Source organism: Mya arenaria, chromosome 3 (genome assembly GCF_026914265.1).
Source record: "Mya arenaria isolate MELC-2E11 chromosome 3, ASM2691426v1".
Classification (NCBI taxonomy): domain Eukaryota; kingdom Metazoa; phylum Mollusca; class Bivalvia; order Myida; family Myidae; genus Mya; species Mya arenaria.
Window position 1 is genome coordinate 14,344,144 of NC_069124.1, and position 14,356 is coordinate 14,358,499.

Consider the following 14,356-nt stretch of genomic DNA (forward strand, 5'->3'; position numbering starts at 1 on the left):
TATCAACAAGCAAAAAGTAAAATCTATGTTACAAGTACTTAACTAAAAATAACACACAACTCGCTTTCAAAGTGAAAGGTCTTCCGGTCGACAACATTTAAGTTACAATTACAATTGGCATTAACAGACATATTTACATTTCAATAAATGTTTTAAGTCAAATAATCTTTAATGAACATTATTTACACCTAATTCAAACTTCTTATAATATGACTATAAATTCTAAAATGTATTATTGAAAACATTTTAGTAAACAATTTAACAACGATCAAAGAGCAAAAGTACTGATTATTTATTTATTAATTAAAATATAGTTATATAAAAAAATTGACGGAATAATGATTTAAAAAAATAAATATCGGAATAGAATAGACCACAGTAACCTTGTTTTATATTTAAGTCCTCCAGTTCTTAAAGCAAACACATACATGCAATTGTACTTGCTTCGTATTCAATACAAAGTTTAGAACAATACAAGAGGGATCTTAGACCTGACAAGCGCCATTAAATCATCAACTTGTCACCACAAAAAAAAACACAGTCGAAACTCGATGGCTCGATATTCTAGGGAGCGGCCAAAATACTTCCGAGCCTCGAGAATATCGAGTCAAGCGGGATTGCTTACATAATGTTATTTTTTATTCGTTACAATAAGTCTTGTTTACCTCGTTTTTTATTGGCTACGCAAGAGAAGAGTATTTATTGGACATAGCTAGTCATCGTACAGTTCGTACCATGACTTATTCGATACTTAGAAAATATCATTTGATTTTTTTGATTTATTATAAAAATACATTTTTGCGAAAATAACAAACAAGCAATTTTAAACAATAAGTAACACAAACATAGCTTATAAGTTATATCAAAATGCATTGAAATTTATACATGGGTAACAATTAGAGACGAACTTCAAGTGATAGTGTGTTTATTCAAACTGTTTAACCATTTAAATTTGATAATAATAATAATAATAATAATAATAATAATAATAATAAAATCAAGCATTTTTTATCGATTAGCGCCTTGTGCTAAATGAAGCGAAGCAAACAAATCAAAGTGTGAGATTCTTTCCTGAACCCGCGAAAATGATATCGACCCAAGCAAACAAAACAAAGTGTGACATTCTTACTTGGGAGCGCGAAAATGGCATCGAGCGTGTAGACCCTCAAGATATCGAGCCATCCGATCGAATTTTATATGACTAAAGAGTAAAAAAAAAATCGGTCCTTTAAATCTGGTTCGAGCAAACGAGGATATCGAGCCATGAGATATCGAGCCAACGAGTTTCGACTGTATGTGCTAACGTTTAGAAGAAAAATATAGAGAGTGATCAATTATTCATCGAATATACAAGTTAGTTTTTTTTTAAATATTACCCATGATCAAAACGTTTCATTGAATACACAATGCAAAAACATACAAAATCAAACAAATACAGCAAACGACCAAACCAGTTAGATAAAAGCAGCAACATTTCCTTTTCTCTAGTTAAAAGGTGATATAGCTGAACAATACTCTAGTTAAGTATCTAATTTGTTTAGTTTAGCTGTAACATTCTTAAAAAGGTTCATGCCCTTGACTCCACCCTCCTCAAACGCAATCCCTGGCTAGCTCTTCACATACGCTTCCTACACACCGACTTTCATCACTATCCACACATTCTTATTAGACTAATTGGACGGAGTCCATTTTTTCTGTTTTAAGTAACAGGTTCAAACATCCTCAAAGTAACCCCTAACTAGCTCTTCTTATAAGCAATATACGCACCAAGTTTCATCAATCCTTACTAGAATAACTGGTCGGAAACCATTTTTCAATTTTTAGTAGTATTGACCTCGATCTTGACCCCATCCCCCTCAAGAGTTAACCCAAGCTAGCGCTTCACACAAGTAACCTACGCACCAATGATCAATAACAATCAATCGTACCTAAAACAATTGTGCTGAATCAAATTTTCTATTTCAAGAAACAGTAACCTTGACCTTGACCTTGACCTACCCTCTCAAAAGCAATTCCATTCTAGCTATACGCAAAGGCTACCTACATACCAAGTTTCATCACTATCAGTCAATGCTATTCTTTTTATAGTTACAATGACATTGACCTTGACTCCACCCAACCCAAAGCAATTCAAAGCTTGATATTTACATAAACTACCTTCACACCAATGTTCACCACTATCTATCAATTCTAACTGAAAATATTTAATGGAAACCAGTGATTCCATTCAGCCTATTTGCAAGTTATTTTTACTGTGCAATCAAAATATATAGATTCTTATCTTAAATTAATGTTAAATCTAAGTTGGTAATTATAAAGTGCCTCAGGTTAAAAAAGTACAAGAAATTGTATATGAAACATATGATAAACACTTTTAAAAGGTTACAAATAATAAAGAAATGTCATGATTTATATTACAAAATTATTACAGAATGTAAATTGCTTATACAAAATGAATATGACATACAGTTACTTGTAAATTACACTTTTTTGTTTTATTTGATACATTTTAAAACCTAGTGGAGCACACGTCCTATTAAATACAAAACATCTGAATAAACACCAAACTATTCTAAAGTAATATTTACAAGAATATGAATGAAGCGCTTTATAGTAATATAATCATTTTATAAACTGTTATTCAAACATTTTGTTTAAAGGAGTTCTTAGAACATGTACTTTTTAAAATAATTTCTGCCTTGACATGTTTGAAATATGTCAATATTATTTCAACAAATAATGTATGTATTTGAATGTATTGCAAATTATGTGTGGGCTTGCTTTTCGCATAAATATTGTAAACATTGTGATCAGATGAAGTGACACACACACACACACGCACGCACCCACGTATACACCCAGCACGCACACACTCACGCACGCACGGACACACACACGTGCACATGTGCGCACGCATGCACGCAGGCGCGCGCGCACACACACACAGCCCCTAATTAGAGGCGAAAGGCAGATGCCTTAACTCATTGTTTAACTGAGGACTGTCAAACACAGTCCTTCTTAAATTGGAAATCATGGTGTGATACGACAACATCAGACGGCAAAAAGAACACGCCTGATTATCATCATACAATCAAAGCTTTAGAGATGAGTCCAGTAATTCAAGTAAATAAACAAAACTGTTTAGAGACAGACAAGGCTCCAAACGAACTTATTTAAAATCTAAAATCCCGGACTGTCTAATGTTTTGTTCAAAAACGACCATATTAGTAATAATATCTGGAGTAAAGTTATTTGTAACCGTAACTACATCAATACTTTAAGATGCCGTCACTACAGCATGTGAGCCCCAAAGAAATTCATCTGTGGCTGACATAGGACGTCATCTTTTATATCGACGTTAACGTAGAGTCTGTCTCCATCCTCAAGCTGCAGAGAGCTTGCCAGGTAACTTGACCCAACCACCTGCGGATCCTCGCTCTCACCCTCTGTCTCCCGGCTCTGCATCACAATGGTTCCTGAAATAAGGCTATCTTATAAAAGCGGAGGCGTAGAGAAAACGTTTTAGCTTTTTCCGATCAAGCGGTCATCGATTATATACTGCTGCATTGGCATTTCCAGCAGCCTATAAAAATAAGAGAGTTATACGGGATTCTTCCAATCCCTAACGTTTAAACGGGTTTGTGCGAAAACCGGGGGGTGTTTTGAAAAATATTGAAATTGTATTAAGTGAAGTTATTTTCTGGTTTTAAGGTTTATATTCATATTTTACCATGTAAGTGAGAAGTTAACGAGCATTTAATGCATTAAAACACATTATTTACGTTTTCAATAAAACGAAAGTTGACTGACACAGACAACAATTATGCCAAGCGGAACAACTCGACCCAATCGTCATAACTCGGCCACCTCCGACAAGCTTCGAGATAGACCTCGGAAATACAAACGTAACAACTCGGCCATGGCCAAAATGTTCCGATTGTTTTAAAACTGTGCTCTGAAGCCTTGCAGGTGCCCTTCATGTTTATATCGATATGTTTTGACAGCAAGAAAAGAAACGTCCAACTCATAATTATTCGTAGGATATGACATTTTTATGTATGGAACTGATATAAAATAACGTAATCTGGTAATATTTCTTGTTTCTTTTAGATGCTTAATGCTTTTACCCGGAATCCCAGTCGGAATAACTACCCACTTTTGATACTAAACAATTTGTACGTGAAGGATTTGCCATATCAAAAATCTTAAAAAAATCCTTAAACGTACAATTATTTGGACTACCTATAAGAGTATCCTTATATCAATGAATAGACGAAATTCCTATGTTTGTCACACTGTTACCTTCTCTTACTTATTGCGAATGTATTTAATTGTCTTAGTCTAACATGTAAATAATAAAATCGTTTAATTAATCTAGCAATATAGCATTTGATTGGGCTGTAATGAATAACTTATAGCATACTAAGTAAAAAAAACTTTATATCGAAAATATAATGAAGATATACGCCGTACACGATCGATTAAATGTTACTCATTTATCACATCTTCAGTTATAAAAATAGATATAAAGCAAATACTTTCACTTGAAGTCTTCATATGAGGAAACGCTTCTTACCTTTGGTTTCTCCTGCTTTCTTCCTCAAAATCATGTGCGAGAAGACCACAGGATGAATACTGCTGTTGGTCTGTTTATGGTCAAAATGAACCTAAAATTAAATAAGGCTCAAAACTGGGACGAATAATGTAGTTCTAAAATTCAACGTTGATTTAAGTTTAACTTGAATAAAGTAACATCATGTTTATTAAAAACATAATGTAAACAGTAAAATTGCCATGAAATAAACACTAAAGATCGGTTACAAATAATATACTAGTATTTAAGCCATAACGATTCCTCTAACAAATACCTGGCTGTACACGTGGTATACGCCAGCCTGCTTTATCCCAATTTGCCCGTCTTCTTCCAGGTACTGTATCTTGGCTCGGTTGGGAACAATGGCCAGTTTATGGCGCGGGTCCCACAACATTAAGGAACGCTTCGGATCTAAAGTGTTGTTAAACAATTTTTTTATATTTATTATTTATATGTTTGTGTGTGTGTTGTGTATGTTCTGACAATGCCTTTGAGAATTATCTAGTTTGCACGAAAATGATCTCGAAAATATTGCCGAAGGCTAATTGACTGTGCGATGTTGATGTTGATTCGGATAAGAGTGACTGAGAATTGTCTTTTTGCCAAACTTCTCCTCTATTAGCATGTTACTTTTCCTTTACGAATAATATTGAAACTAATATGCTAATACATGATAAGTTTAAGAAATTAAAGTTGTTCTCAAGTTGTTTCGTCAGCGTGCATTCTAGCTGTATCTGGCACCAAACAAAGACAGCCTCGTTTTACAGTTTTGCAAGCTTCAGATATAGACTGTCTCCGATTTGTTGTAGCTATGTTCTCCTTGTACTAACCTATCTGTGGTTCGCTGAAGCCCATGACTTTAATAGAAGGCCTCGCTTTGAATTCATCATGTTTTGGGTTCTTGCAGTACTGAAACGTTTTATTGCCTGCAAGGGTATTTTATACATTTATTATACGTGTTCATTATTAAGAAAAACGAAGAAAAGATAACCATGCAATCCTAAAAGACAAACTTTTAAATAGAGCTTTATTTGCGATTTATTTGAAGGAGTAGAAATGTCAAGTTATGGGATACACATTTCAACTAGCTCGTTGAACACGAAAAGCGCATACTTGAGTTCATTTTAAGATATGTGTATGTATTTGAAAACCGAGTATTGACCTTTTATACACTAGAAAGAACTCAGGATTCATTCTTGTAAAGGCTATGGTGATTTTTCATATGTCTTGAACAATGGATTGGAATGGTACGATCTTATTTTTATACATTTTTACTAACACTCGAACTATCGAATTATTCTATAATTGGATTGTACTGTACAAGGGTATTCCAGGTACATAGCATCGATTTAAATAACTTATATTTGTATTATTGGAAGCATATGATTTTTCCAGAAAATATTAAACACAACATTATACAATGGTACGTTAAATATACGAATTCTTATATTAAACAAACATATTTTATCTGTAAAAAAGACTTACTGTTCGACAGGCGTGTTTTCATCCATCGTTCTGTGTACTGTTAAACAAATCGAACATATTGTATCAAACACGTGTCTAACTCCATTCTATTGTTTATATTAAAAATAATAATCGAAAGTGGTCAGATGCACTTCCAGAATTATTTTACCAAGGTCAACCGTTTAAAACGTTTTATTACATTTGAAACATTCTACACTAGAACATGATACTCTGCTAAAAGTTCATACAGAATATTAAAAAAGCACAGTTTGATAGTGTTAATCTAATCTACGGCTGTATTGTCATAGTGTGTATACCACGTGATAAATTACGTCATAAATGCTACGTCGGGAGGCAACACTTTGATTCCAATAAAGACTTCTCTTTTTCACTATTATTGACAGAATATCTGACAAGAGTTTATAACTCATAAAAGTGTCATTTGAAACAAAAAAGTCCTAAGGAATCCAATTGGTGGAACGTACATGTATTAAAAAATAAGGTTTCTGAACACTACTCTGATACCATTATTTGCTGCTTTATGATGGGATATTTAACGACTTACTAACGATATATAATAGATTAAAACATATTTGCATAAGAAGATGGTATGGTTTTATTAGTGAGAAGGCCTTTTCCTTCAGATAAGACCTTTCAGTTATATGACCTGACATATGGTCAACACAAATAATAATGCATAACCATGAGAAGTCGTTTTTCCTAATACAAAATTTCAAGAAAAATCACGTTATTTTTTAAAGTAGGACAACATAAATTGTTATGATGTCAAGATGTCAGACATTGTCTGGTTGCTCAATCACTGTTTTCATGATCGTAAATACACCGTTCTCACATTCAGTCTCCTAAAATGAAATAGCACACCCTGATCCTTTGCAGTTGCTACATACAACAGAGCACTCAATATGATACTTGTTGCATGGCACCTCAGGCTGCTGAAGCTGTCTTGCAGCTGCATCTGATGACCTGCAGGAATTCCTGTGGTGCTGGTGGTTAGTCAGTTTGGACAGGGAAACGCAACCCATCACTCTCTTTCCATCCCTTGTCTTGTGGCAGAAGATAATTAACGGTTCCCTTCCACTGCTGTAGCTGGTAAAACACTCGGAGACTGTGATATTTTGCAGATGCTGATGTAGGTGGTAGGCTCTGTGACTGTACATAATAAGTGCTAGTTGCCACCTTCTCGCAAAAATAGATTGTACCGTAGTGAGTTGAGTCCTACTCCAATCTCACCATTGTACAAACACAAACAAAGTATTCTCACCTGCTGCCACAACATCTCCTGTGGATGCTTACGATGTGCCAAACACTGTAGCTTGCATACGGAAGTCATAACTGGTTATGAACTTTTATGGCGGCTCATTTACCAATGCCATAGAGGCAGGACGTCGTGTCACATCCAATGATCGCATCCATGAAGAGCATGTGAATGCACAGACTGAGACCAAGCTGCTACTTGAGAACCTTTATGTCCCTGACACGTGGATTCTTCGTGCCCTTCTTTGGAGCAGGTTGGAAGAATTCATGTGAATCGAGATTGGTATGGAAGATAAGACGTATGAGCAGATCTGTATCATCACCAATAAGCACAGTGTTTGTTGTGGTGGCAGACTATACTGCTTTCTGTACTATGAGGAGATCAGAACCACCTTTGGCATGAAACGTCTGACATGTTTTCTTCTGCATGTGGCCATCGAGCATGTTTATGAAAAGTTCCTTGTTTGTGCTGTTTGCGACAAACTTTTCTTTCTTTATTGTAACAGGCATGTCCTCATCAAAGTCACGGTTGCTCAAGTCCTTCCACCTGCTCGTCTCTGGTGCGGCATGTCCTTCGTAGATGTGCCCTCATAACTATCAATCACAACTATTGCTTCTTCATACTTCTTCATGACGTACACAGTGTACAACCTGCATATGTAATTGTATGTAGGTCCACATACTGAACCTGGCCTGTGATCCCTGGAATGTCATGTGTGAGGAGTGCCCATATGGCATCAGGTGGTATTGGTTTATGTGGCTGTCGGAGCAGTAATGCGGTGTCAAACAGTGCTGAAGGATGACTGCATAGCTCATACTTGAACAAAGTTGCCAGATCTTGCATCAACTGTGACTTGCATGAAAGAAGTTGATGATCCACCTGTACTACCTCGCCACCAATCTTTACTGAGTATTGAATGTTCAAGGTGATTGCCTGATTCGTCTTCTTGGATGAGTACTCATCAATGGTGTGTTCATCCATCCTGGTCAAGATGGTGTTCCCGATGGTCATCGCTTTGTCAACATTCACAGTTATAGTATGTGTGCATGGACCCCAGGTCGAGACACGGCGCAAGCTTGGATCTTGGCAGAAAAGGTTTCTCTCAGCATAGAACTACGTGTGTGTCCTTCATGTCACGTGCTTGTCTTGCATCTGACGTGTCATTGTTCTGCTCACCAGTGTTGTAGTTGACTCCAGTCAGATCTTGCATGGCATTGTTGACTTCAGCACAAGCTGGCAAAAGGAAAAACCACGTTACACGCTGCCCTGTCATACCTCGCCCTCTTGTGATGCTACCACTGGTCTTCATACTTCTTATCAGCATCTGCTCGATGACTAGATCTACTGAGAGTCTAGCCCATAGGCGATCACTTCTTCTGACCACACAGTACCCCTCCTTGGTAGACATATGGATGTTCCACCTGAAGTTTGCACATTTGCCGCACATAGATCCGAGCAGATTTCATATACAGATGCCGCGAAATCAAGCTTTTTTTCATATTGCCGTAATATGCAGTACCCAGTTTCCGGTACGTTATTCTCTTAGAAACTTGCGCAGTATGTCTACCATAGCCATGCACTGCAACCAGAGGGCAGCAGTCCTACTGGAGAATTTCAGGGAATCGGTTTTGTTTCTGAGCAGTTCCTTTATTTTGAGTACAACATCAGCCCGAGAAGCCTTTTCGGCAGGCAATGATTGCTCCATCATATGTGCATAGAGCACAGCAACTTCATCCAGATCAGGGTTTCCCATTACATTTCTAGCTAGAGTATCTTCATCTGATGCCATCAATGGTTTCCTGTGAATCTGCATCTTCTGGCTCTTCAGAATGCTGAGGGAGATCCACATCTTCTGGCTCTTCAGGCTGCTGAGGAAGAGCCACATCTTCTAGCTCTCGAGGCTGAGGGTGGAGATTTACATCTTCATTCTCTCCATGTTGCTGAGGGAAAACCACATTCAGTGCATAAGATGTAATCATGGCATTGAGGACTCCGTCAATAAGATGGTGCGCACACACAGTCCCAGAAATGCCTCCCTGTCTACTTGTGCCCCACAACGTTTGTTGCATAGATAAGTTCGAGAACTTCTTGTAACCCAGATCCAGCCATTAAATGCCCAACGGCCTCCAGGAAGCTCATCTCCGTATGGAAGTCTCCAAGTCTCAAGACTATGTTGTTCAATTCGCTTCCTTCTGGTTCAGCACAAATGATCATCAGAGCTTTCCACCAAAGTGGTTTTAAATGAAGGCGGCGGGCACGCTTAATTACAAACTTAAGTGTCGGGAATATACATGTAGCGTCACTGGGATTCATGTCAATCATTGGAAGAAAGGCGAAGGGTGATTTCCCTGGATGGTTGCCATGTATTGCATCATCCCAGACCATGCTGGCCTTGGTGAGGCAAACAGGATGAATGTCTTCCATATGTAGTCCGTATCCTGTGCGTCCATAGTGACAAGCTTCTGATACATCACTGTTTCTGTTCCTGGAACAGGATTGAAACTCAACCCGCCATGGATATGTCATGAGTGTAGACCTTTGCTCTGAGGATTGGATTGGTGGACTTGGTAGCTGGTGTTACAGCAGCAATCATCCCCATGCCATGGAAGGTGATGTTGCCATCCAGGGTTCGAATGCTGTGGTTCACATTGTCAGCGGCGTACTGGATGAACTCACCGGAGAAGCCAGGAATGTCAGTGTTTTGAGGTACTTCAGCATTTCTTCAAAAAGTCTGCGCCTCCTTATAGGAGCGGCAGAATCGAAGCTGGTGAAGAGTATCGACCAAATAGCGTGATGAAAAGTGGTGGTGAAACCTGAATTCCTAAATCAATTTGCAGTGTTGCCAGAATAAATCTTGATCGGGTCGCCTGCATTAGTGATTGTCCAATGGAGGCAGTTGTCATACCGACGTCTTTGAGGCTTTCTTGAAGAAAATTGATGGCATCCTTTTCAGACTTCAGTGTGTCACAGTCAGGATATACATCATTGGATAATTCCACTGATTTGATGTAATCTTTGCTGTGTTTGGCAGCAGTTTCGATGATCCTCCTCTTCCCTGTTTAGGGATCAGCTTTCATGTTAGCATAAAAGTTATTAAGGATCGCTTTGACTGTGCTTCTAAAGGTAAACACATTTGTCTTCCCATTAATTTCAGTTTGGATGATTCTGTTATCAAAATGTTCTTTAAGTTTGAACTTCATATGAGTTTAGCCATATGCTTGAAGTTCTGAGCCTTTTAGATTGTTTTCCATCTGTGAAATAAGATCATTGATCGTGATATGTTCGTCGTCATTTTCTTCAAGGAAGTTTGCAACTTCAAGAAAGGCATCAGCTTTTTCCTTGTCTCGTAGCCGACCAAGTTTTGATTTTTTAACCTCAGTTTCGCTTGTCCTGTGAGCATTTGGTTCTTGGTAAGGAAATTGACGCTACACACGTGGTGATACACTGCGCCTGCAACATGCAGTTCTTGCACATGCAAAGCACGATCTTTCACTATGTCTGCCCAGGCATCTCCTAATTAACTACATGATGTCAGTACCATGCCCTTGAACCCAACTGACCTCACTGAGAATAAAGCACATTCAGAACTCTTCCTCTTGGTCCCAGCATGTGCTAACCACCCACAGAACAGACAGTCTCTGTCATAATGAAACACTTTCTCGTCTGTCGACTTGTCCTTCCACTTGTTTTTTCTCATTAATTGCTTTTGCTGTTTGTTGTTGACTGGTATACTTATTGCGGCAGACCTGATGAATCAGTTCTCCTGGCGATACATGAATGTCATCATTTCGGGATTTACTTGCTTGGTTGATGGCAGCACTCCCCTTCAAAGTCAGGGTAGGTGTAAGCTGTTTACCTCCCATTGCATGGTCTTTACAAATAGGACACCTTTGTTCAGGATGTGATGGCACGCAATAAAAAAAACCATGACTATGCATGTGTGTGTCAGTTAAAGAGGCTGTAGTCCGTATGATGAAATAGCGAGAAAAAAATAAAATTGTCGAAAACGGACATGAACTTGGTATCGATGTGTGCAATGCATTGAAACTTACTAACTGAAGTACCACATAGTTTACAATTAATTTATTTTTCGCAGTGTTTTCGTATTTTTCCATTTACGAAGATTACCAGGTGTGTATACCGGGTATAATTCATTCCTTATAAATGCTTGATTGGCTAGTCATTGTTATCAAGTGATATTACCAAGTTAGGTATATAGCTTAATTATTCCAACCGTTTAGGGTAAGCGAAAAAAACTTTTGTTGTTGCCAATCTGGTGTATAGTCCCTTTAACAAACAAAAATATCGTTCTAAGTTGAGTTGCAAGGTACTGGCAGCGTTAAAAAATCGTAAATAGAAGACAATGTATTGTTTCTTTCAGAAATTCCAAAAGTGATAGATTATCTAAATCTTGTATTAAGTAAACTTTTTGTTTTAAATTCTTACAAAATCACGAAGTAATTATCATAAAGAACCATACAACTATCACAATGTTGCAAAAAGATTAGGCTGTAATAAGAACATATGTATCCGAAAATTATTACTATACGATTATACGGAAACAAAAATTACAATGTGTTGTAAGGACTAATATATGTTTTAAAACAAAATGCACTTATAAGAAGCTAGAAATTTATTGTAACAACATTTTAAAACAGTTAATAAAGTACAGAAGGTATAAAATTTCATGGCTGCCTTTTAAATATGCTTTGAAATTCTTGTAAGTTTTGTTTTTGTGCTAATACTTTTTATTAATCAGAGAAGTGTAAAAGAAGGCGCTGACCGGAAAAACGGAACATGCACTGCGCTGCATCCAGTTTCATTTCTCATATAAACCAAAGTGTCTGGTAGATTGTTTTTTTCAAAATGGGTGTCAAAGAGGAAAAATGCCACCACCGATTTCCGTATTATTCGATACTTTCCACCACTTTGATTCCTTAGGACTTTTTATATGATATACAGGACATATTTATGTGAATAAACCAGTTGAAAGATATTATGTTGCAATTTGTCTTAGGTCATGTCATATAATGACTGTACTATACGTAGTGTGTGTCTCGTTGAGTGTCTTCACCTTCTGGCTCAATTTAAACAAGGTCATTGTAGAAATAATGACATAAGACTTACGTATTCCACCAGATAGTTGAGATGTTTGGGGTCGTCAAGGCAACACGTATCGTTCTCTTGTACAATGTGTTTCCATGTCTTAACATCGTCTGGATGCCCTTTGATATCCTGAAATAGAACAACACATGTTGGAGTAAGACTAGCTATGGTTATAAAGCCACAGTAGATCTTAATATGCACTCTTACTCCCAAATGAGATTTACCACAATTAATTCATTTGTTTTAATATACTAAAATGATGAATAGAGGTCGAATACAATGGTTCTTATGAAGGATATCGAGGTAAAGTTGAAAAAAACGTTGCAAAAACACAGTATTTCTACCTTATGAGATAATAGTAGATCACATTAAACTTTTAAGCACTCACCAATCATGTAATACTTATGCGTGTTCAGCTATCAAATACATGGTAACAATCTTGTTATCAGTAATTAATATTTGCCTTAAATGTATTATTCGGTAAGTAATTAAAGGTTTAATATGTATGTTTGTTTTACTTGTGTACATTTTGATTTGAGTGTCTCCTTAATAATTTCCAACGAGGATTAGTGTTGCGCTAATGTTTCAACAGCAATGAAATAGAAACTACAGTAACACGTCTAGCAACACAACACTTAATGTGACTATGCTCGATAACAATGTACGAGAAACTACAGAAACACGTCTAGCAACACAACAATTTGTGTCTATGTTCACAGAGAACAAAAGACAAACCCGTATGTAAGTTACACAGAGGGCAACACACATACAGTAGTTACATTACAATCGACGTTTATCAATAAATGTTTCTGTCTTTGAACGATCAGCGAACACCTAATTATACTAATTGGCTAGTGGTTATGTGGCAATGAGATTTATTAACTAGAACTCCGCGAGTCGGATGTGTCGCCTGACGAATTATTTACTGTCGACATTATAGCTGTTATATTGGCATTTTATTCATTTATAGACAATGATGTTGCCATTTAACTTTCAAGTGTAGGTGGCATTTGATAGTTTACGAGATATGCCACGGACAAAACCTAAGCAAGAAAATTAACAAAGGGCAATAACTCTAAAAATATGGCAGCAAGAGTAACCGTTCTTGTGCACTGCACTTGCCCTTAATGAGATCTATCTAGCTATGAAGTTTCAAGTTGATACCTCTTATATTCTTCAAGATATGCCCGGAAAAACTAACAAAGGGCAATAACTCTAAAAATATGGCAGCAAGAGTTACGGTTCTTGTGCACTGCACTTGCCCTCAATAAAATATATCTAGCTATGAAGTTTCAAGTTGATACCTCTTATATTCTTCAGGATATGCCCCGGACAAAACTTTAAGCATGAAAATTAACAAAGGGCAATAACTCTAAACATATAGATGCAAGAGTTACGGTTTTTGTGCACTGCACTTTCCCTCAATCAGATATACCTACGGAATAAGTTTCAGGTTGATACCTCCTATAGTTTACAAGATATGCCACGGACAAAACCTAAGCAAGAAAATTAACAAAGGGCAATAACTCTAAAAATATGGCAGCAAGAGTAACGGTTCTTGTGCACTGCACTTGTCCTCAATGAGATCTATCTAGCTATGAAGTTTCAAGTTGATACCTCTTGTATTCTTCAAGATATGCCCCGGATAAAACTTTAAGCATGAAAATTAACAAAGGGCAATAACTTTAAAACTAAGAACGCAAGAGTTACTGTTATTGTGCACTGCACTTGCCCTCCATGAGATCTATCTTCATATGAAGTTTCAAGTTGATTACTCTTATATTCTACAAGATATGCCCCGGACAAAACTTTAAGCATGAAAAATAACAAACGGCAATAACTCTAAAAATATGGGAGCAAGAGTAACAGTTCTTGTGCACTGCACTTGCCCTCAATTAGATCTATCTACATATGAA

At 37.0% G+C, this 14,356-nt stretch overlaps 1 protein-coding gene across 3 annotated transcripts in view; it reads right to left on the reverse strand.

Moving 5' to 3' along the window:
* LOC128227402 (uncharacterized) overlaps positions 1–14,356 on the reverse strand; it is a 74,095-nt gene that overhangs the window by 56,483 nt on the left and 3,256 nt on the right. Inside the window, exons 2-7 of one of the 3 annotated variants that reach the window (XM_052937907.1) lie at positions 12,462–12,569; positions 6,080–6,116; positions 5,425–5,520; positions 4,869–5,005; positions 4,577–4,646; positions 2,686–3,476 (exon numbers count right to left, since the gene is read on the reverse strand). The exons of 1 other annotated variant lie outside the window; for it this stretch is intronic. In XM_052937907.1, the coding sequence (XP_052793867.1) occupies positions 3,292–3,476; positions 4,577–4,646; positions 4,869–5,005; positions 5,425–5,520; positions 6,080–6,116; positions 12,462–12,569 (633 nt within the window). In that variant the 3' untranslated portion in view covers positions 2,686–3,291. Of the gene's footprint in view, positions 1–2,685; positions 3,477–4,576; positions 4,668–4,868; positions 5,006–5,424; positions 5,521–6,079; positions 6,117–12,461; positions 12,570–14,356 lie in introns of those variants that run through there. One more of the 3 variants, XM_052937906.1, reaches the window with a different exon arrangement.